Below are 25,281 nucleotides of genomic sequence, written 5' to 3' on the forward strand. Positions count from 1 at the left end.
CATGAATCTCAAAAACGTTTAAAACGTGGAAGGCCAATCGGTTCAAAGGATAAAAATCCTCGAAAAAGAAAGGGTTCTGAGAATGATACTGACCCTAAGGAAGGAATGATTGACAAAACCTTCCCTCAGGAAAGAATAAATGATATAACATTTCCTCAGGAAGAAATAAATGATTCCAATAAAGAATTGTCAATAAATTATGGTAAATCACATATAATGTGGGATCGAGATGAAATGGAAAATATTGATGATATATTTTCTTATTCTGTGGCAAGCGATATCATGGAAGAAAATAATGACCCTGAACCAAAATCTTTAGATGATTGTAAAAATCGATAAGATTGGAACAAATGGAAAGATGCTATGCAAGCTGAATTAAACTCACTAAACAATCGAAAGGTTTTTGGACCTATTGTCATTACATCAAAGTCAATGAAACCTGTAGGATATAAATGGGTTTTTGTGAGAAAACGAAATGAGAAAAATGAAGTTACAAGATATAAAGCAAGACTTGTAGCTCAAGGTTTTTCTCAGATGCCAGGAATTGACTATGAAGAAACGTATTCTCCTGTCATGGATGCTATTACGTTTAGATATTTAATCAGCTTAGCAGTCTCTAAAAATTTAGAGATGCGTCTTATGGATGTTGTCACAGCTTACTTGTATGGATCACTAGATAGTGACATCTATATGAAAATTCCCGAAGGATTTAAACTCCCCGATGCAATAAGCTCAAAGCCTAAGGAAATGTATTCCATCAAATTACAAAGATCCTTGTATGGACTGAAACAATCTGGAAGGATGTGGTACAATCGTTTGAGTGATTATTTGATAAGCAAAGGATACACAAATAATCTTATTTGTCCATGTGTCTTCATCAAGAAGACAACATCAGGATATGTGATCATAGCTGTGTATGTTGACGATCTAAATTTAATTGGGACACAAAAAGAAATTAATGAAGCAATTGCTCTTTTAAAGAAAGAATTCGAAATGAAAGATCTTGGAAAAACCAAATATTGTATTGGTTTACAAATTGAGCATATGCATAATGGGATACTTGTGCATCAGTCAACTTATACTGAGAAACTCTTAAAACGTTTCAATATGGACAAAGCAAATCCTTTAAGCACACCGATGGTTGTTAGATCACTCAATGTTGACAATGATCCATTTCGTCCTTGCGAAGATAATGAAGAGATTCTTGGTCCTGAAGTACCATACCTCAGTGCAATTGGAGCCCTTATGTATCTTACTAACTGTACAAGACCTGACATTTCTTTTGCAGTTAATTTATTGGCAAGATTTAGTTCATCCCTTACTAAAAGACATTGGAATGGCATTAAACATATTTTTCGGTATTTAAAAGGAACTGTTGATTTAGGTTTATTTTATCCTAACGATTCAAAAGAAGGGTTAGTTGGTTATCCAGATGCAGGTTATTTATCTGACCCCCATAAAGCAAAATCTCAAACTGGATACGTATTTAAGAATGGAGGAACTGCGATTTCATGGCGTTCTCAGAAACAAACACTCATTGCAACATCTTCAAATCATGCTGAAGTCATTGCATTGCATGAAGCTTCAAGAGAATGTGTATGGTTAAGATCTATGTCACGACACATATTGATTTCTTGTGGACTAGAGAAAGATCGAATTCCAACTCCTATCTATGAAGATAATGCAGCTTGTGTCTCACAAATGAAGGAAGGATATATCAAAAGTGACAGAACAAAGCATATACCACCAAGATACTTTGAGTATACTCGAGACCTTATTAAAGACAGTCAGGTTGAAATGAGATATGTCCAGTCCAGCAACAACTCAGCTGATCTTTTCACAAAAGCACTTCCCACAGCAACATTCAGGAAACATGTTCATGATATTGGCATGCGCCATGTACGAACAATGTAACGACCTGCAGTTTGAGGGGGAGCTATATACTGCACTCTTTTTCCCTTAGCTAAAGTTTTTTCCCATTGTGTTTTCCTTTAGCAAGGTTTTTAATGAGGCAGTACTTCAAGACCCCGACGTTTTGAAATGGTGTCATCCAAGGGGGAGTGTTATGAATTATTGGTGGATGTATGAATTATTGGTGGATGACACAATTGTCAAACACCTTTATTCACACGAACACTCAAGTGAATATTGAATAGTTTAGATTGTCGGTATTTTACTTTTTGCACAGTAGTTTTTTTCCTTATAAATAGAATGATTTGAACGAATGTTGATATCCAGTAAAAAATTCTCATATTCTCATATTTCCTTGTTTCTTGAAGTTCATATATTATAAGCTTGTTAAAGTTTGGGCTAATATCACAACATGAATTACAATTGTTATCAAGTAAAGAGTAGGTTTTCTCTCATTTTTTATTATTCTAAGGACTAAAAAAAGTGCTTTATTTGTTGGGTTGTTTTCCGCAACAAAAAAAAAGACAAAATAATAGCAAGAAATAATAATAATTAACATAAAAAAATTAAAATAGTTTGACACGTAGCACTTTGTGAGTGGCATACTAAAACACCTCTTCAACCTAAAAGAAGTGGACTCCATCTTTTTTGTCCAGACGTGAGCACTCTTAACAATTAAGTAATATATCCATATTAATGAATTTAAAATGTGTAGTTTTTTTTTCGAATTGTAAAATGTGTAGTTTTATACAACGATAAAAAATAACAAATGAATAAGTTTACACATTTTAAAATAGCTTAATTAAGCTTTAAGTATACGATCAATAATAATGGACCACGTATTATGTCTTTTAACATACTATAATCTTTTCATATGCATATTATCACGAATCCATCTCTATCGATTCATAAAGTTTTAAAAGTTGAATATATGACTAATATCAAAAATATAAAACTATTATGTCTTTGTTATAATGTTACTACAAGATTAGCAATTATTCCTTAAACTTGAAGAGTTGAAGAAAACAAGAACGTAAGAGATATATATTTAGTAACTCCTTTGATTGTATGTCACTTATTGTTACAAATATAAGATATATACACACACTTTACATTCACTATTTGGGGGACAAACGTATATGATTGCTTTGAAAAAAACGGTCATCAAAAACATGGATGAATTATTGTTGAAAAAATGGTTATTCAAAAAGTGAAAGCGTCGGTGGATTCATAACAGATGAATTATTGTTGAAAAAGTGGTCATCCAAAAAGTGAAAGCGTTTTTTTACTGCACTCTTTTTCCCTTAGCTAAAGTTTTTTCCCATTGGGTTTTCCTTTAGCAAGGTTTTTAATGAGGCAGTACTTCAAGACCCCGACGTTTTGAAATGGTGTCATCCAAGGGGGAGTGTTATGAATTATTGGTGGATGTATGAATTATTGGTGGATGACACAATTGTCAAACACCTTTATTCACACGAACAATCAAGTGAATATTGAATAGTTTAGATTGTCGGTATTTTACTTTTTGCACAGTAGTTTTTTTCCTTATAAATAGAATGATTTGAACGAAGGTTGATATCCAGTAAAAAATTCTCATATTCTCATATTTCCTTGTTTCTTGAAGTTCATATATTATAAGCTTGTTAAAGTTTGGGCTAATATCACAACATGAATTACAATTGTTATCAAGTAAAGAGTAGGTTTTCTCTCATTTTTTATTATTCTAAGGACTAAAAAAAGTGCTTTATTTGTTGGGTTGTTTTCCGCAACAAAAAAAAAGACAAAATAATAGCAAGAAATAATAATAATTAACATAAAAAAATTAAAATAGTTTGACACGTAGCACTTTGTGAGTGGCTTACTAAAACACCTCTTCAACCTAAAAGAAGTGGACTCCATCTTCTTTGTCCAGACGTGAGCACTCTTAACAATTAAGTAATATATCCATATTAATGAATTTAAAATGTGTAGTTTTTTTTTCGAATTGTAAAATGTGTAGTTTTATACAACGATAAAAAATAACAAATGAATAAGTTTACACATTTTAAAATAGCTTAATTAAGCTTTAAGTATACGATCAATAATAATGGACCACGTATTATGTCTTTTAACATACTATAATCTTTTCATATGCATATTATCACGAATCCATCTCTATCGATTCATAAAGTTTTAAAAGTTGAATATATGACTAATATCAAAAATATAAAACTTTTATGTCTTTGTTATAATGTTACTACAAGATTAGCAATTATTCCTTAAACTTGAAGAGTTGAAGAAAACAAGAACGTAAGAGATATATATTTAGTAACTCCTTTGATTGTATGTCACTTATTGTTACAAATATAAGATATATATACACACTTTACATTCACTATTTGGGGGACAAACGTATATGATTGCTTTGAAAAAAACGGTCATAAAAAACATGGATGAATTATTGTTGAAAAAATGGTCATTCAAAAAGTGAAAGCGTCGGTGGATTCATAACAGATGAATTATTGTTGAAAAAGTGGTCATCCAAAAAGTGAAAGCGTCGGTGGATTCAAAACACTCCCCCTTGGATGACACATTTTCAAAACTTCGGGATATTGAATTACTGCCTCATTAAAAACCTTGCTAAAGAAAAACCCAATGGGAAAAAAACTTTAGCTAAGGGAAAAAGAGTGCAGTATATAGCTCCCCCTCAAACTGCAGGTCGTTACATTGTTCGTACATGGCGCATGCCAATATCATGAACATGTTTCCTGAATGTTGCTGTGGGAAGTGCTTTTGTGAAAAGATCAGCTGAGTTGTTGCTGGACTAGACATATCTCATTTCAACCTGACTGTCTTTAATAAGGTCTCGAGTATACTTAAAGTATCTTGGTGGTATATGCTTTGTTCTGTCACTTTTGATATATCCTTCCTTCATTTGTGAGACACAAGCTGCATTATCTTCATAGATAGGAGTTGGAAATCGATCTTTCTCTAGTCCACAAGAAATCAATATGTGTCGTGACATAGATCTTAACCATACACATTCTCTTGAAGCTTCATGCAATGCAATGACTTCAGCATGATTTGAAGATGTTGCAATGAGTGTTTGTTTCTGAGAACGCCATGAAATCGCAGTTCCTCCATTCTTAAATACGTATCCAGTTTGAGATTTTGCTTTATGGGGGTCCGATAAATAACCTGCATCTGCATAACCAACTAACCCTTCTTTTGAATCGTTAGGATAAAATAAACCTAAATCAACAGTTCCTTTTAAATACCGAAAAATATGTTTAATGCCATTCCAATGTCTTTTAGTAGGGGATGAACTAAATCTTGCCAATAAATTAACTGCAAAAGAAATGTCAGGTCTTGTACAGTTAGTAAGATACATAAGGGCTCCAATTGCACTGAGGTATGGTACTTCGGGACCAAGAATCTCTTCATTATCTTCGCAAGGACGAAATGGATCATTGTCAACATTGAGTGATCTAACAACCATCGGTGTGCTTAAAGGATTTGCTTTGTCCATATTGAAACGTTTTAAGAGTTTCTCAGTATAAGTTGACTGATGCACAAGTATCTCATTATGCATATGCTCAATTTGTAAACCAAGACAATATTTGGTTTTTCCAAGATCTTTCATTTCGAATTCTTTCTTTAAAAGAGCAATTGCTTCATTAATTTCTTTTTGTGTCCCAATTAAATTTAGATCGTCAACATACACAGCTATGATCACATATCCAGATGTTGTCTTTTTGATGAAGACACATGGACAAATAAGATTATTTGTGTATCCTTTGCTTATCAAATAATCACTCAAACGATTGTACCACATCCTTCCAGATTGTTTCAGTCCATACAATGATCTTTGTAATTTGATGGAATACATTTCCTTAGGCTTTGAGCTTATTGCATCGGGGAGTTTAAATCCTTCGGGAATTTTCATATAGATGTCACTATCTAGTGATCCATACAAGTAAGCTGTGACAACATCCATAAGACGCATCTCTAAATTTTTAGAGACTGCTAAGCTGATTAAATATCTAAACGTAATAGCATCCATGACAGGAGAATACGTTTCTTCATAGTCAATTCCTGGCCTCTGAGAAAAACTTGAGCTACAAGTCTTGCTTTATATCTTGTAACTTCATTTTTCTCATTTCATTTTCTCACAAAAACCCATTTATATCCTACAGGTTTCATTGACTTTGGTGTAATGACAATAGGTCCAAAAACCTTTCGATTGTTTAGTGAGTTTAATTCAGCTTGCTTAACATCTTTCCATTTGTTCCAATCTTGTCGATTTTTACAATCATCTACAGATTTTGGTTCAGGGTCATCATTTTCTTCTATGATATCGCTTGCCACAGAATAAGAAAATATATCATCAATATTTTCCATTTCATCTCGATCCCACATTATATGTGATTTACCATAATTTATTGACAATTCTTTATTGGAATCATTTATTTCTTCCTGAGGAAATGTTATATCATTTATTCTTTCCTGAGGGAAGGTTTTGTCAATCATTCCTTCATTAGGGTCAGTATCCTTCTCAGAACCCTTTCTTTTTCAAGGATTTTTATCCTTTGAACCGATTGGCCTTCCACGTTTTAAACTTTTTTGAGATTCATGAGGTGCATTATTATGGTTTTGTTTGCTTGGAATCTCAACTCGAGCTGGAGCATTAGCAGCTGGTATATGAAATTTAGTGACCCTGTTTATATCAGTAAATGCATCAGGTAACTGATTTGCAATTTCTTGTAGATGTATTATTTTTTGAACCTCTGTCTCACTTTGTTTTGATCTTGGGTCTAGGTGTAACAATGATGGCACACACCATGATATATCACTTTCTTGCTTTTTCATCTTTCCCCCTAATGTCGGGAACATTGTCTCGTTAAAATGACAATCAGCAAAACGTGCTGTAAATACATCACTTGTTAAAGGTTCAAGGTATCTTATGATGGAAGATGTTTCATATCCAACATATATTCCCAACCTTCTTTGGGGACCCATTTTTGTGCGTTGTGGTGGTGCAATAGGAACATACACAGCACAACCAAAAATTCTAAGATGAGAGATATTTGGCTCATTTCCAGAAACAAGTTGTGTGAGAGAGTATTTATGATTTGCATTTGGTCTCACGCGGATTAATGATCTAACATGCATAATTGCATGAACCCAAATAGAAACAGGGAGTTTTGTCCTCATTATTAATGGTCTAGCTATTAGCTGTAGGCGTTTGATCAACGACTCGGCTAAGCCATTTTGTGTGTGTACATGAGCAACAGGGTGTTCTACAACAATCCCCACAGACATGCAATAATCATCAAAAGCATGTGATGTAAATTCTCCCGCATTATCAAGCCTTACTCTTTTAATGGTATAATCCGGAAAATGTGCACGTAATTTGATAATTTGAGCAAGAAATTTTGCAAAAGCAATATTACGAGTCGATAATAAAGAGATATTAGACCATCTGCTGGATGCGTCTATTAAGACCATGAAGTATCTAAATGGTCCACATGGTGGATGAATTGGTCCACATATGTCACCTTGAATTCTTTCAAGAAACATTGGTGTTTCTTTATCGACTTTTAATGGCGAAGGCCTTGTAATTAATTTTCCAAGAGAACAAGATGTACATTGAGGCATTTTATCTATTTTATGGATCTTTTGACCTTTCAGTAGATGCCCATGTGTATTTTCAATGATCCTTTTCATCATTGTGGATCCTGGATGGCCTAATCTGTCATGCCATAAGTTTATGATACCAGAATCGCAACAATTTTCTTTGACTGCCATATGTGCTTGAGGCACATTTATAAATGTATAATGCAAACCAGAATGGAGCATTGACAATTTTTCCAATATTTGATCTTTGCTTATGATATGCAAATATTTTTCATTACTAACAGTCCTTGACTGAGTATCATATCCATTATGATATATGTTTCTGAAACTTAACAAATTTCTTGTTGATTTTGGGGAAAATAAAGCATTTTCTATTTTGAGCTTTGTACCATTTGGTAATGTTAAATTAGCTTTTCCCACTCCTTCTATCAAGTTTGTAGGACCTGATATTGTATTGATGATCCCTTTTGTTGGTTTCAGTTTATAAAAATATTTTTTAGATCTAAGTATAGTATGCGTGGCTCCACTATCCGCTATACATATATCTTCTTCATTTGTTTGATCTTGTGCTCCGGTGATTTTCATTTTAAATCTTGAAAAATATTAAGAAAAAATAAGTGTATAACGAAGACATATGATATTTTAATAAGAACTTTATTTAATTGAAACACAAGTAGTACATGAAAGAGAAACTACATAATTAAAGATAATGAGAACACACTTAATAATTGCATCTAATTATAATAGTCAAGCAACTATGTTTCAAAATTCCACCCCAAAGTCTTCAACGCTCAGCTCAGCATTGATATTATTAAAGTTATCAACATGGTTCACTTCTTTCTCTTTTCCTTTTAGAGAGGCTTGGTACAGTTCACACAGATGTGGAGCTGTGCGACAAGCCTTTGCCCAGTGGTTTGTACTTCCACATCTAAAACATGAAGTGCCATTGTTTTCGGACCTACCAGCTTCATTCCATTTATTTTGGTGGTTGGAATTGGTATTGTGTGGGACATGATAATTATTGGCTCTCTGGTTACGACCACGACCACGGCCACGACCACGACCGTAAGAGTTATTGTTCCATTTGAATGGATGCTTACGATCATTAAAATGCCTTTTGTCAAAATGACCACGTCCACGTCCACGTCCACGGCCTCGTCCTCGACTTTGTTCCCATTTATGATCAGAATTTTTATGAGAACTTTTGTGAGCAACATGTGCTTCTGGTATTGCTAATGAACCCGTGGGACGAGATTGATGATTTTTCATCAATAATTCATTATTTTTCTCGGCTACAAGGAGTAATGCATTTAGATCAGAGTATCTCTTAAAATTCTGCAAACGATAATGTGTTTGCAAGTTTATATTTGATGCATGAAACGTGGAGAAAGTTTTCTCTAACTTTTCTTCCTCTGTTACGGAATACCCACAAAATTCTAGCTTTGAACAAATTCGGTATAAAGCAGAGGTGTAATCATTTACCCTCTTAAAATCTTGGAACCTAAGACTGTTCCATTCATCTCTAGAAGTAGGAAGTAAAACTTCCTTTAGATGACCGAATCTGCTTTTCAAATCTTCCCATATTATATATGGGTTATTATAATTAAAATACTCATGCTATAGTAATTCATCAATATGTTTATGGATGAAAATATCAGCTCTTGCTTTATCCTGGTCAGAGCAATCATTGTATTCTTGGATTGCGTCTAACACATCCATAGATTTTAAATGTCTTTTGACATTTGCTGTCCAAGACATATAATTTTCTCCAGAAATGTTGAGTGCTGGGAATTCGAGTTTTGCTATATTTGACATTTTATTGCTAAACATAATAGAGCAAATAATAAGATAAATATTAGAATCCATATATATCAATCAACAATGAGATACAATACATTGGTAGAGCAATAAACATATAAAAGAAAAAGAAAATGCCGAAATCTTCAGATGGGAGATTAAAAATTAGAATGAGAAGTAGTATAAGCATTATAGTGACCAACATCAAAACCGGGTGAATCATTTTGAGAATTTTATCTTGGATAAATTTAATAAGAAGAATGTTTGTTGTAAATGAAATGGGGTTAATGATTGGTTATTTATAGTGGAAGTTTATAACCTATTTATAACGGTTATATTACCGTTTATAACGGTAACATTACCGTTTGTGTGTGTGTATATATATAATATATAATATTAATTATTTTAAAGTAAGATATTAAATACAGTTTATTTTATAAAATATATAATTAGTATGCACAATAATAAGAATAGAATTTGTTAGTGTAAATAAATCTAACTTCTAAAATAGTTATCAAATTTTAATAACAATGTTTATACACATTATTGCTATTACTCAGTATATTGGTTAGTATATGTATATGCATAGATATATATCTAATGTACATAATTAAAGAAGTGTTTATGATGCTTATGTAGATACCTTTGTGTCTATTACCTTTCTTGGTTAGGATATAAGCGGCTCGTGCTGATAACGTGTTATAATGTTACTATAAGATTAGCAATTATTCCTTAAACTTGAAGAGTTGAAGAAAACAAGAACGTAAGAGATATGTATTTAGTAACTCCTTTGATTGTATGTCACCTATTGTTACAAATATAAGATATATATACACACTTTACATTCACTATTTGGGGGACAAACGTATATGATTGCTTTGAAAAAAACGGTCATAAAAAACATGGATGAATTATTGTTGAAAAAATGGTCATTCAAAAAGTGAAAGCGTCGGTGGATTCATAACAGATGAATTATTGTTGAAAAAGTGGTCATCCAAAAAGTGAAAGCGTCGGTGGATTCATAACAGTCTTTATTTATTGATGTGAATATACAATATTAACAAAATACATGACATGGAATAAACAAAATATAAAGTTTAAAGTAGTAAATAAATCTATAAACGAGATTTTAAAAGAAAAAAAGATAAATATCTTTTAAATAGAATCTCGTTTATCAGTTCAACAGCCTGCCCTATAAAGACTCCAGAACCAACCGATTGGTTCGGTTATGAGAACGGTATCAATATACGTGGATACAATACACATGGACAAAACCTTTATTAACAAAGTATCTAGTGTACTATTTTTCTCATAATTTTATGTTATAACCGAAAATAGAAAAAAAAAAGTTACCTTTTTCACCACGTGAGCATGGTTTAAAACTTAATTTGACATGTCTACATGCTATTATTGGTCATACTTAAATTAATCGTATAAAAGTTATCATGATTAATATTTAATGATAACAAAACCACTCATTATGTTTTGCACCCATCTCTTTCATGAGATAACAAAAATCTCCATTTACTTTAGTCTTTACTCCATCTCCATGCAACTTCCTTCATATGTGTGGCTCATATTTGCATAACCCTAATAATAATAATCCAAAACCCTTTACTCCACCTCCTAAATCCTAAATCCACCATGTCCACCAGCACACCACACCACCACCACCACAACAACGACAACGACGACGACGAAAACATAATAGAAATACACCCTACACCACAACCACCCGTACCACCAATACCATCTTACCGCCCTCACCGAGGCGAAGCATGGGAAACAACTAGTCATCGGTCATCAAATCTGTCCTTAGCTAGCAACGAAACCGAGAATTTCACAACCATGAGCCGAGAGTTTAATGCTTTAGTACTTGCGGGTAACCATGTAGACGTTAACGAACATAACGAGCCTATTAATAATAATTTGGAGAGAATTAGGGAAGAAGAGTTTCCTAGGGACACTAATCCTTTGGCTATTGTGGCGGATAATAACCCGAGAGTGGCGTCCCCAACTAGAGGTGTTACTGGTGGTGGGATGAGTTTAGGGAGTACTAGTACTCGAACAAGTGACGTGTCATCGGTGACACAAGTGAAGAAAGAGGAGGTCGAGTCGAAGATATTGGCGTGGCAAAACGCGAAGATAGCGAAGAATAATAATCGGTTTAAGCGCGAGGATGCGATCATCAATGGATGGGAGAGTGAGCAAGTTCAAAAGTCTACATCTTGGATGAAGAAAGTTGAGGTACGTAAAGTGTGTTTGTTCAAAGTTAGAGGACTAATTTGCAACTTTTGAGTTGATTGCTTATTAAAGGGTAAATTATAAAGAGGAAAAACGAAAATGGATGGTGAAAAAACTTTATCATCAAACAGTTAAAAAAGGTGGATTGAAATTATTATTATTATTTTTTTAATATATCTCTTGATTTTTTTACGGTATGTCATAATCTTACTCATAGTCTACGTAGACATATTTCTAATCAAGTCATTTATATCAACTAATCATAGTTTAAAACATCATTAATTTGTTAAAAAGTTGACTACGTAACAGCTCAAGGAGCCAAACTTTTAAGTTCTATGATGAGAACATATGTGGATCCAACGTTAGACGGGGCCTAGCTAGGTTCCCATATGATCAATAAAATATGGAAAATTACCATAATAGACTAGGTTGACTATTTATTTTAAAACTCGACATGAAAGATTTAGCCTACATTTTTATAATCATCCCATTTTAATCCAATGATAATTTGATATGTCGGACAAGCCGATTAAGTCTTAGCCAACAATGACGGAACTTGAACACATAATCCTCGAGGGGGTGGTTGGAGGATCGAAACTTGAACATATAAAATATAGGGACCGAAACTTGAGCATTTAAAGTATCATATAATTTTTTTCTTAGATATAAAATTATTCAAAGTAAATGAAATATATGAGTCCTATTCGCCCCTTAAAAGGTCTGCCATGCCCACTAACTCTTTACAAGTTTCAAGTGTCTAAGAAATGTCGGCTAAGAATTAACTGTCTTAACGGCTTGTCAGACATGGCAATTGTTATTGGATTACAGTTAAATGATCATAAGATGTAGCTCACTGTTTTATGTCTATTTTGATAATAAACTGTCTGTGTAGTCTATTTAGTAATTTCCTTACAAAATATCTGGATTTCTTTGAGTCTAATCATGTAAATCTTAGACGAGAACCTTGAAAATTAGAAACATAAGAGAGACACTTAGAAATTTGAAACTAATTATTATTTTTGCAACCTTAACATCTCCATGATATTTATTTTGTTACATTTTCTTTTATTTCTTAATTAATTTCTTTGTTTAGTTGCTAGTTATTACTTGTTTATGTTAGTTAGAGCTGCAATATTTTCTTTTAACCCAATCCAAATCTAGCCCATTCAACTTCGACCCAACCCAATCAAATATTCTTGCATCTGCCGCTAGTTATCAGGAATGACAATCAAATTCAACCCGATGGGCAAACCTGAAACCCAAACAATTGGGACGGCCAGACGCGTATATGAGTTTAAGACATGGTGTTAGATTGGTTTTAATTTTTTTTGTGGGATGGGACGAGTGTGAGTTTATATTGTACCCAACTTGAAAACATATGCCCGACTCAATTACTTGAAAATATATATTCGTTTGCCTGAACCGTTTACCTAAAACATAATAATTCATTTTCCATTAACCCTAATCTAGTAACGGTTCATTCTACTATTTTATAGTACAAAGTATTAACTTATATTTGGTATTTATGCCATCATGAATTTTGCATATATTATATTTTAAACTTCTTTTAGTAATGATAATATGCATGTAAATTTTCATTTTTTTAGTTAATTATAGATGTTAAAAACATAAAGTTATATAAAGATTATAATGGTAAGGAAACAAAGTTATTTAAAAATCCAAACTGGTATGCCCGATACTCGTGGTTTGCCTAATATTCAATAGGTGATTGATATATATCCAACATGTACTGGGTTGCGTATAGGACTATGATTATCAATACATATCTCAAACTAGTCCCATAATCATCATTTAGATGCAAATAGAGTGTATCATGTAATTGTTTGTGATTTTAAAAAGAAATCCATTTATATTTGTTCTACTAAGTATGATTTTCACTATACGTCCCATATATATAAGTTTTATAGGAAAGATGTTATAACATTGCATGATTAGTACATATGATTAAGAAAGAACAAATTAATTATCTCTTATAGCATGTGACTTTACATAAAATGTATGTCATGTAGAGGAAACTGGAAGAAAAACGAGTAAAAGCACTTGAGAAAATGCAAAACGATGTGGCCAAAGCTAAAAGAAAAGCGGAGGAAAGACGTGCAACAGCAGAAGCCACAAGAGGAACCAAAGTGGCTAGGGTTTTGGAAATAGCCAACTTGATGAGGGCCGTTGGCCGAGCTCCTACAAAACGCTCTTTCTTTTAGGCTCGTTATATAAGAAAAGTAGGACAAATCAATATTTGATTTTGTAATATTATGTACCTTTGTGTCTATTGAGGTGATTTTGTACACCAAATAAGTTACTTCACATATCACACTTAAAAAACTTCTATAGCAAAGATATAACCATACTAAAAAGTGATTATGGTATGTGAAGTACTTTCTGTTGTGTACGCATCACTTCTTCCTTTGTAATGTTTTTTTTTTGTTACCAACACATCTAGGGGGACAATCTAAAAGATGTGAATACCCTAAAAGTACAAGAGTCGGAGGTGAATCGATGTGCATTTAATCGATGCGCAATGATGAATACTGTATTTGAGTGTGTTTATTAGCATCGTTAGAAAGCGTGCGACCGCAAGAACATTTTGTATGTATGGTTTTGTTGTAAATATATTTCATAAACTTAAAGTTGTATTTGCATGATTTTAGTTAATATCGTATATTTGTATTGTATTTCTTTGAAACTTATAGCCAAGTAACACAATTTAGGACAATCAAGATAACATGTGAATTTAGAATTCTAAAATTAAAATGCATTATTGAAGCTAAAAGTGAATCAATATGAACTATATTAAGCTATTATTGAACTTTACAATTGTTTGAGAAGTAATGGGCCCTATAATTAAAATTTAACAATCTACTATTATAATAAACAAAAACAATTGTTGTGTCACATGGCATATAATTGTCCTATTGTTTGCCAAGTGGCATCATTATTGATAAGTTTTAAAAGTAATAAATATTTAATTAAAACAATTAATAAATATTTTAAATATTCCATATTAATGATTTATCTTTAATTTCATAGTAGTAAATATAGTAAAAAATAGTCATAAATATCTTTTAAACATTCCATATTAATGTTTTTTTTATGATTTTATAATAGTAAATAAAGTAAAAAAAATAGAAATATAAGAACATATGTAGAACTTTTGACACTCATTTTAGTGTGTATAAATTTGTGTTGTATGTTTTCAGATTATTGTGACCAATTCAGAATGTGACATGATTTGCCTTTACTCTAAGTAATACGAAAATGGTTCATCTTATTTGATTATTTTTACTATTCATTGTATATAGTAAACTTGTTTTATGTATCGACAACTTTTGCTAAAGTAACATAATTCAGCACTCAAGAAGAATAGTAGATTGATTATGACGCGTACATGTATTTTTTTTCTTTCAGATCTAATAATTATTTGCCTTTTTTTGTCACATGCTAGATGATAATGAAATTCATTTTGCTTATTCATTGTCACAAACTTGCATCAACTAAATTTCGGGTTAAACTAATATTAAAAAAAAAATTGGTTATTTTGATCCCTTAAATACATTGGTGTGATGGGGAGTTTTGTTCCCTTAATGATATCCATTTATATTCATGAAGCAAAATTTATATCTTCTCGGAAGAGTATCTTGGTGGAGATGATATTGTGTTGTTTGTTATAGGCACAATACTCATTTTTTTTAAATCTTACAAGTTAAGGCCATAAAGTATACTTGACTAATATATATGATAGGAAAATGGTTGTAATTATGGGTGTTGCAAACCAATTTTATACAAAATCATTATAAGGAGTAAGATCATGAGTGGGGTGTTCGAAATGCTAATCTATTTCTTTTAAGTTGGTTGTTTATTATTATTATTATGATTTGTTGTGCCCTATATTCTATACAGAAATCTCAAAATTGTTTGATACATATGGGAGTAATGATGGTTTGGTTTTCAGTGAGATACTCATTTGTTGTGAATAAAATCTTTGTAACAGATTTTTTTTACACTGATTTGTGTAATAGGTACAACAAGTTTCATTTGGAACATGCCCATTTTTAGTATCACTTGGAACATTTCAGACAAGTTTAGCTTGTATTCGACCCTTCTAAGTAAATTGGTCAAATTTGCTACTTGTGCTCTCTTATAACTGGAAAAAAAAGGCAGGTCGTGTCAGTCGGCGCAACGTATAAGAATCAGTTTGGTCGGTACAAGTTAGGGTCAGATTTGGTTATTTTAAGAAAAATATTACTCTTGGTTCCGAACATGTTTTCTTTACACTTTTTTTACATTTACACACAAATATAAAACTCACTACAACTGTTTAGTTTTTTTTATGTTTTTGGAATTGAGTAAAATGTGTTAATAAGATGACATGTTTGAAACTGAAAAAAATTGTGATAAAAGGCCTATAACTTTATTACTATTACAATTTTTTTTGCCGATATTACCAAATATACAGTTGCTCTTGCTTCTAATTTTTATAATCTAAGACATGGATTAGGAAAAAAAGACATGAAGTTAGCCACGCAAGTTTATTTTGTTGGTTATGGATGGTTAATAATGTAATATCATTAAATCCTCAATTTGAATCCTTTGGTAAATTTTTTTACTGGAAAAAACTCTTGCAACTGTTAATTCAGTAGCAATATATGATGAAACAAAAACAACAATATAATTAGAAACAGTTTTTTTTTCTTTTTTTTTTTTTTACATTTTTCAGCTCTTGTGACTTTTCAAGAGTTTTGATATGTGTTTTTGTAAATGATTATTGCAACTTGAAGAACCGGAATCATATAATAAGATAATGAATGAGATTTAATTTTTCAAACATGTGTAATACACGGGTTTATAACCTAGTGATAATAATAAAATAATAATAATATGATGTACGTATTTATTATGCGTTTATTATTTGTATATTGACCTTTTGTGGATGGTTAATAATTTAATAACATTAAATCCTCAATTTGAATCCTTTGGTAAATTTTTTTAATGATAAAAACTCTTGCAATTGTTAATTCAGTAGCAATATATGATGAAACTAACACAACAATATAATTAAAAACAGTTTTTTTTTACCTTTTTCAGCTCTTTTGACTTTTCAAGAGTTTTGATGTGTGTTTTTGTATATATTTATTGCAACTTGAAGAACCGGAATCATATAATAAGATAATGAATGAGATTTAGTTTTCAAACCCGTGTAATACACGGGTTTATACCCTAGTATTATATATGTAAAAATCTTTGAGGGGTCACTAGGTTCGTTGGTTATATATTTGCCGTGCCATTACCAAGATATCCAGTACACTAACAAAGGTCGTCAAATAATGGTGGTTTGACTACCTTTATTATAAGATTAAATTAATTAAGAATAGTTATAAAACCCATACAACTTAAATCTGGTAATGGTTAATTATGTATAGGTAGATTTGGAAAGAAAATACTTTGTAAAGTAATCAAGTTTAGTGGTTTTGATGACGAATGAAAGACTCGACTCAAAACAAGTAAAAAGAGGTAAATGTCTTAAAAAGGGCTGGTAACACTTAACCCAAATGTAAAGTTATAACAACAATTTCAGAAGATATTATTGTGAGAGACTGTTGTGATTTGTTGGTCTGTGACATGTTGCTGAAGTCTACATAAATGATCTATTGGTAATGTTATGGTCGGTGATCCCGTCTAAGGGTGATCATTATTTGGTTCTTAGTTTCACAAATCTGTGTTCAATACAAGACGACCAAATAGAAATGTCACAAAATCCCCCGCGCTTCGGGGATGCCCTCAGCGTCGAGGAACATGTACTAGGGTGTATGTGTGACTCGTTCAGATCATGAACTAGAACAAAGGAAAGAGAACAATGTTCGAATATCAATTATCAACTAGGATATAACGGAAAAACAAACTATATTTCCTATCTAAAAATGGATGATACCCCTTTTATTGTGTATGAAATTTATGGTTTCTTTAGGTGTAAATCCACTCACCTCAATTCAAAATGAAAAGCAATTCTTCATTGGTAGCAAATGGCTATCCATTAAGCGAAGGAAATCTTAGTTAACATAGACCCCTCTTTGCAAGAATGGACTAGCAGGGTCAGCTACCCAGCCAACCTATTCGAGAAGCATAAGCTGTCAAATACTGGTTATTTAAGCTTTGTCAATTAGCCCAATCCAATTACAACTTTAGCCCAATACATTTAGTCAACCAATTAACAAACAATGGTATAAGAAAAGTAAAAAAAAAACTTATTTTTATTTGGTTTATTCAGTCGGAAACCGAACCGAATTCTAGCTAGATTTTTGGTTTGATTTTTGAATTTCCTTACAATGAAAATTTTTTTTAACTAATAAATCGATGAACACCCCTAGATCCGTCTTGTAATGTCGCCGTCGATGATTCATTGGTAAAATCTCTCCAATTAGTAATTAAGCTTAACTTAATTCGAGATTCTAACAAGTTGAACTTGAATAGCTAAGGAGGGTAAGATGAAGAAATAATATTATATTCTTAACGGGCTGTATACTTTTTTGGGGGGTTAGACTAACATATCGCACCACTATGACGTGATCAATTGCCACGCCTACAGTTGGATGAAAACGTATTGTAATAGTATAGTTGTCGGATCATTTGGAGGTACAAGTAACATACAAAAACATGGAGTTGGTAGATATATGATCACTTACCTTTACAAAAACGCGGTTTCCTTATTTTATAACCATTAATACTATTGTTTTAAACCACTCCAATCACTTGGTTTACAATGACGTAACACTAAACATTTAATTGTTGATAAAGGACCATGACATGAACCTTTAAATATTTAAATCCTTTCCTTCAACCTAATGGAGAAAAAGTTACATTATATTAATCAACAAAACCCTACAAATATCTTGGAAAGTAGTCAATTATTCATATCAAGATCTTGTTAATCTTGTTTAATGCATATTTGGTTCATCATAAATCACCTTTTTTATATACTAATTAACTAAAGGATAGAGTCTTCAAACCCCACTTCAAAATATCTGTTTCTAATGCCTCAATATGACCAAAGAGTTCAAAATCTTCATGGTCATGAAGATATTGGTGGTTACAATTCAAATATGAGTGTTACTAATAGCACACTAGTTCTAGCCGGATCACCAACTGCTAGCAGCACAATTGACAACGATGGTGCTAGCGGCCTAGGTTTGGGATTGCATCGTTCATTCTCTCCAACACGAGGAGGTGGTACTTTTGTTGTTAGTGGTGGTGCCGGTCATGGTGGTAGAGAGGTGGTGGCATCGGTTGGGAGCTTTAGAAAGGAGGAGGTTGAATCCAAGATAACGGCTTGGAAGGACGCTAAAATTGCTGAGATTAACAATAGGTTTAAGTGTGAAGATGCGATAATTAGTGGTTGGGAGGCTGAACATGCTCAGCAATCCGCTCTACGGATGAAGAAAGTTGAGGTATTGATCTTTGGCATGCTAAATTTGTTATTGATAGAATAGTAAAAGTTCGAAATTTGTTACTAGAGTGACAAAATGCATGAAGATGATTGGGTTGGGTAACGCTATAACGTTTTTGGGACATGATCAAAATACATAGTTTTTGTATATGTGTAAAAAAGCTACGCTTTTAGACACACTTTTGTTCAGAACTTTAACCATTTATATATATGAATCCCCTTTTAGTTTGTCAAATATAGTCAATAAAATAATAACACTGGGAGGTTTTATTTATTAAAATGAATATTTATATGTATTTTGGTATATTGATTTATTTTTGTTTTAATGTATTCATTATATCATCTTCAAAGTGTCTCCTTTATATCTTAGAGGCCGATGATTCAACTTAGAGGTTGATGGTTCAAATCTTGCAAGACGTAAGCATATGTGGTTTATACGATAGATTAGAAGCCGTTTGAAAAAAAAATGTATTCATTTTATTCATTACATATGAAAATAACCTTTATAGGTAAAAGTTATCACTACTAAAATGTTAGCAAATTAAGATCATTTACGGCGGGTAATTTTTGTTACTAAACGATAAAAACTAGGGGTTACAGTGACAGTGATGGATGTTGCAACATATAGTAAATGTTAATCAATTTTGCAAGGGTTGTCTCTATGGATATTCGTTGCTATTCTCAACAAGAATGGACAAGATCAAGTTTATCATGTTACATTCAACTTAAGTTCTATGGCATAACCTTGTTTCATTTGTGTAGAGAAAGCTAGAAGAGAAGCGAGTGCGGGCAATGGAAAAAATGGAAAACGAGATTGCAAAAGCGCACCAAAAAGCGGAAGAAAGGAGAGCAACAGAAGAAGCTAAGAGGGGAACCAAAATTGCTAGGGTTCTTGAAGTAGCTAACTAGATGAAGGCTGTGGGGAGGGCTCCTGTCAAGAACTCCTTTTTTTGAACATCTTGACTATGTTTGTGTATATATAGATCCATAATGATTGGAGTACTAATATGAACTGGACTATTTTATATATGGTTCATATTGGTAATTGGCAAAACTATATCGCTTGATGTATTAAAACTTAAAAGTGTGTTATGATATCACATTGCATCGTATTTTCAAATACAAGATGCCACTGTTATGTAATTAAGTATATTCATGGAACGTAACTATAAATTTTTCATTTTGGTTTTTGATGTTTGAATGTAAACTCAATGTCATAATTTCGGGTCATGTCACATAATGTGCAAGTGTCATTGATTACAATTTACACATAAAGTGAAAACCCTTAAAAACACAATATAAAAAATTGCTAATTGCAAAGGAAAAAGTTGGAAATGAGTTTTATTTTATTTTCAAACAAGACTATATAATCCATGTTATTCACCTTCAAATTCATCAAAAATAATCTTTAAAATTCATTAAAAAGACAGTAAATGTGATGACGGCAAGTAAAAAACATATAAGGCTCAAGAAGGAGAACAAGAAAAAAAATAGTGCATGCATCCAACAAAGTCCATCCAACTATTGATCGTTGTTAAATCCAATCACATACCAAATTCATGGGGCATTCATGTAGAACACTCGGTTCAAATAAGAAGTAGTATACTCTACATCTATGAAATAAATAACTAGTTAATGTTACAAGTATGTGAGCTCAGTTTACATTTTCTTGCTTCTATTATTTTCCCTTTTACTCTCATGTAACATATAAATTTAACTCACCAAATAATGAAAATTGATTTCAACTATTTAGTTTCTACTTAAAAATTTTAAAACTTCATTAGTAACTATTTAATATTAATATGGGTTTCTAACCAAGTATGAAATAAAGAAAGAGTGGGATCTCTTAACACCATATATATAGGATAAACATTGTCCCTCCATTAAGGGTCAATCTAAAATTTTAAGTGTTAATACAAGTGGACTTCTTAACCATTTATAAGTTAACTGAACAAATCATCTTGTTAAGAAAAAAACAAAAGTTTGTTTGGATTAGGTTATTTAGACAGTTGATGTTATTAATGTGTTATCTAAAATCTAAATACAATAAACACTATAAAAGTGTCTGAAATACCGCTTAGGGCATGATCGGCTAAACTTTATTTTGAAGCTTTTAGAAATTGTTTTTAACTTATTTTTCAAAAAGCAAATAAATAATTTCTAAAAGCTTAGTTAAACATGCTTTTAGAGCAATCACATTAGTATTTTCTTTAGCAATATTGGTTTTTAATACTCTCAACTTTCACTCGTTAATTGATATCACTCTCAATTTTTCATTTGTTACCCACCACTCCCAATTTTCACTCTATCTGTTTCTAGCACTCCCGAATTTAACAGACCTTAACTACGTTAGTTTTCTTTCTTACGTGGACAATTTTTTGCACACATGGCATGCTTATGTGGAATATATCTCTTTATTTTAAATAATAATTGTGACCATGTTTATACAAATCCGGAATACACGACTTTGCCACTCACATGTCTCTATTGGAATACAACATCAGAGGCATGATCCTGCTAGTGGATCTCTCTCGTCTTCGAAATCGAAGTGTCGGGAGCTTAATTAAAATTGGCCGGATTGAACTAGCCATAGTGCTTCGTGTTAATGCGGGTGGAAAGGATATATTGATTTGAGTAGGAAGAACTTATCGGAACATGGTGTGTAGATATGTGAAGAGAGATGTAGTAAAAGCAAGCAAATGCACTCGATTGTATTACGGCTGTTACAGATTGTGGTCGGTGGTTGCAGGTGAGAGAAGGCGAGAGGTGGCTGATGGTTTCAGGTGGGTAGGGGTGGGAGGTAGATGGTGGTTGAAGGTGGGTGGTAGGGGTAGAGGTGGGAGGTGATGGTTATGGAGGAGGTTAAGGTTTTATGCAGAAGGAGGATGATGTGGTGGTGTGGGTCCCACAAATATGCTTTTTATTATTAAACAAATACCACGTCATCAATAAAACTACCGGAATTATGGTCCGTTAAGTTCGAGAGTGTCATATGCAAATATGGTGAAAGTTAGGAGTGACGGATAACAAATCAAAGTTAGAAGGAAGTTGAGAGTATTGAAAACCATTATCACCATGATGTCCCCATGAGAACTCGTATTAACTTATGTAAAGCTGAAATAAGTTTGTTTTCTTCTATTAATTACCTTATTATGTACGTTATTACATTAAACTAATAATGTGTTGGCAATCATAAGACATAAGTGCCTCGCGACAACAAAAATCTGTTCATATGACAAAAATAAAAATCTATAGCACTATCCTATATAACTACACAAAAGACATCTATATAACCAAAAGATAGTAACAAAAATTATTAAAAAAAAAGATGGTTTTAACCAACCAATCATTTGTGGATGATCGGACATGATAATGTACCAAACTTCCAAAGTCTAAAGCTAGTCAAGCTCAAAAGGAAATGAAATATCGAGCATTGGAGCATAAGACATTTTTTTAAAAACCAAATGCATGTAAAACAAGTATTATTTCAACATGTATAAAGTATAACTAATGCCACGTGCTCGTTCTTAGAGGTTAAGTGTGGCGCTCTCAATTATTTTGAGGGCTAGTCATTTCGTCTGGCTTATTGCTATTAGGGCTGTCAATTTCCGACACGACCAAAAACTCGACACGAAAAAATATAGATTTTAGGCGGCTGACATGACCCGTTTTCTTAAATAGGTCAACCCGAACTCAACCCGTCTAAAAATGGGTCAACCCGAGCCTGACCCATTAAAAGTGGGTTGACCTGTTAACCCGTTTAAATTTTTTTAAAGAAGTTAATATTTTGATTTTAGAGATAAAGAAGTGTTAAATTTTAAAGTTAAATACTTTGCTTTATAATTTTTTATATATTTATTAACTTTTCAAAATTAAACTAGTTACTTATTAAAATATTTTTATCTACTCTTCGCTTCCAATATTTTTATTTTATTATATTAGTCTTAAACTGTTTATTCTCTTATTATTTCGATTAATTTGTTTTTATTTTGAGCAAAAATATGTGAACATAAGTAGGGCTGCAAATGAGCCGAGCTGCTCGCGAGCTACTCGAGATCGGCTCGTTAAAAAGCTCGTTCGAGCCGAGATTTATCGAGCCCGAGCCCGAGCTCAAGCCTAAAACTAAGCTCGTTTAATAAACGAGCCCGAGCTTTACTTATCGAGCTCGAGCCGGCTCGCGAGCTTAAACGAGCCTGCCATTTATATAATTTTTTTAAAATATATACTTAATAATTATTAATTAATAAATATAATGTTATGAAAAAATAAATAAAAATAACTAAATAATATATATTCTTTTATACATAAAATTATAATAGAAAAAATATATAAAATAATTATAATTATATAAAAAATAATTGATAAATAGTAAACGAGCCGAGCCCGAGCCGAGCCCGAGCTTCAAAGTCCATTCACGAGCCGAGCTCGAGCTTTGAAAATAGAGCTCGAAATGAGCCGAGCTCGAGCTCGAGCTCTGTGTAAGTTAAACGAGCCGAGCTCGAGCCTAGTCGAGCTCGGGCTCGGCTCGGCTCGTTTGCACCCCTAAACATAAGTTTGTTAATTAGAAAAAAGAGATAAATAAACAAAAACAATTAGATCTGTCACAAAATTGTTAAAATGCTTTATATGAATAAGAGTAATAGATTGTCTAGGTTATTATTAAGCCACCAGGTATTACTCGCATTCGTAAATGAACGTAAAATAAGTTGACCCGAACACGACACGAGACATATAAATATATGAGTTGGATTAGGGTTGAAGAATCTCAACACGCCAACCCGACACGATTGACACCTTTAATTGTTATGGGACCTTCGCCATTGCTACAATAGAAGCATAAACACGACATGACTTTCTTAATTGTTGAGACTTTCGCCAACGAAACAAATGCTAATAAACCTAAATCATTTAAGCACAAATGAATGTATGAGATGTTCAAACATTCGACATGCATGTCATACTGTTTTTTCTCACATTTCTTTTAATACGATAGTGCGAAAAGACTTAAGCTAGGATACACGAATACGAATCTAAAATACCCATATGCGAATCTAATTTAGATACCCCTCATCTAAAATGGTGATGTGAATTGAATTCAATTTTTATTTATATCAACGGATACCAACACAAATTAAATAAACACAGTGAAGTTAACAACTTTATCCCCATGAATCAACCTCATTACGTATTCTTGTGCTGAATAAGGAGAGAGAGATTGTCTTGAAAGTATATGATGACAATATTTGTTGAAGGTTCGAGTACATACAACTTTTTTAATGTGAAAAGGGCATGAAGCATTACATTATTTTATATTTATGTGAGTGAGTTCTCTATATTAAATAGTTGTAAGCGGTTGTGAGAAGATGAGAGAGAAAATATTTCTTTTCATGAGTAATTTAAAGAAACACTATTCACTTATTATAATTTTTAATGTTTTTGAAAGTGATTATGAATGAAGAAAAATAATAATTAACGTATAAAAATACAAACATATATAAAAGAATAAAAACACTTTACTAAACTTATATCTCTATTGATGTTTAGGGGTGGAAACGCATGTCACTAAAAGAAAAAAAAAGAGTTGAAATTTAGGGAACTATTATAACTATAAATTTCATAGGTAAAAGCATGAATTGGTTAAATAATAAAGATATAAATGTAGATCGTTTAAGGAAAAAATATTATTAAAGTTCAAAGACGTATGATAACTCTAAAAAAGTTGGGTAGAATTTAAAAAAAAATGGTCTGGAAAGAAAACGTCATGTGGACTTATCACGAACTACAATTGTTCACGTTTGAAAAGTTATATATGTGGTATACATTTTTTCACCAAATTATTGTTATAATATTAGCTCTAATAACAAGATTATTGAAGTGATAATCGAACTTTATTATAACTAAGAAAAGAGAGTAAAGGAATATGAGATTCTCAATTCTACTGGATGTCAACGTTACTTACAATCACACAATATTTATAATACTAAAAATACTATTCGAAAATACTATTAGGGAGACATATGCATATAATTGGTTTGAAAATGTCATCCACCACTTGCAAGTGTCTTACCGACACTCTTATAACACTCCCCCTTGGATGACACATTTTCAAAACTTCGGGGTCTTGAAGTACTGCCTCATTAAAAACCTTGCTAAAGAAAAACCCAATGGGAAAAACTTTAGCTAAGGGAAAAAGAGTGCAATATATAGCTCCCCCTCATATTGCAGGTCGTTACATTGTCCGTACATGGCGCATG

The 25,281-nt window shown here is 32.3% G+C and overlaps 2 protein-coding genes across 2 annotated transcripts; both read left to right on the forward strand.

Annotated features, from left to right (window-relative positions):
- Nucleotides 1-10,794: 10,794 nt before the first annotated feature.
- LOC143533620 (remorin 4.1-like) lies at nucleotides 10,795-14,181 on the forward strand. The gene is made up of 2 exons (XM_077028336.1): nucleotides 10,795-11,571; nucleotides 13,599-14,181. Exons 1-2 carry the CDS (start codon nucleotides 10,969-10,971, stop codon nucleotides 13,788-13,790), a joined length of 795 nt encoding a protein of 264 aa, XP_076884451.1. The 5' UTR covers nucleotides 10,795-10,968; the 3' UTR covers nucleotides 13,791-14,181.
- A 3,980-nt stretch (nucleotides 14,182-18,161) lies between these two features.
- On the forward strand, nucleotides 18,162-20,077 carry LOC143533602 (uncharacterized). The gene is made up of 2 exons (XM_077028321.1): nucleotides 18,162-19,028; nucleotides 19,790-20,077. The coding sequence occupies exons 1-2, from the start codon at nucleotides 18,615-18,617 to the stop codon at nucleotides 19,934-19,936; spliced, it is 561 nt and encodes a 186-aa protein (XP_076884436.1). The 5' UTR covers nucleotides 18,162-18,614; the 3' UTR covers nucleotides 19,937-20,077.
- The last annotated feature ends 5,204 nt before the right edge of the window (nucleotides 20,078-25,281 follow it).

Source organism: Bidens hawaiensis, unplaced genomic scaffold (assembly GCF_021521415.1).
Source record: "Bidens hawaiensis isolate Kalapana, Puna unplaced genomic scaffold, B.hawaiensis_p1.1 tig00009824_1, whole genome shotgun sequence".
NCBI classification, from domain to species: domain Eukaryota; kingdom Viridiplantae; phylum Streptophyta; class Magnoliopsida; order Asterales; family Asteraceae; genus Bidens; species Bidens hawaiensis.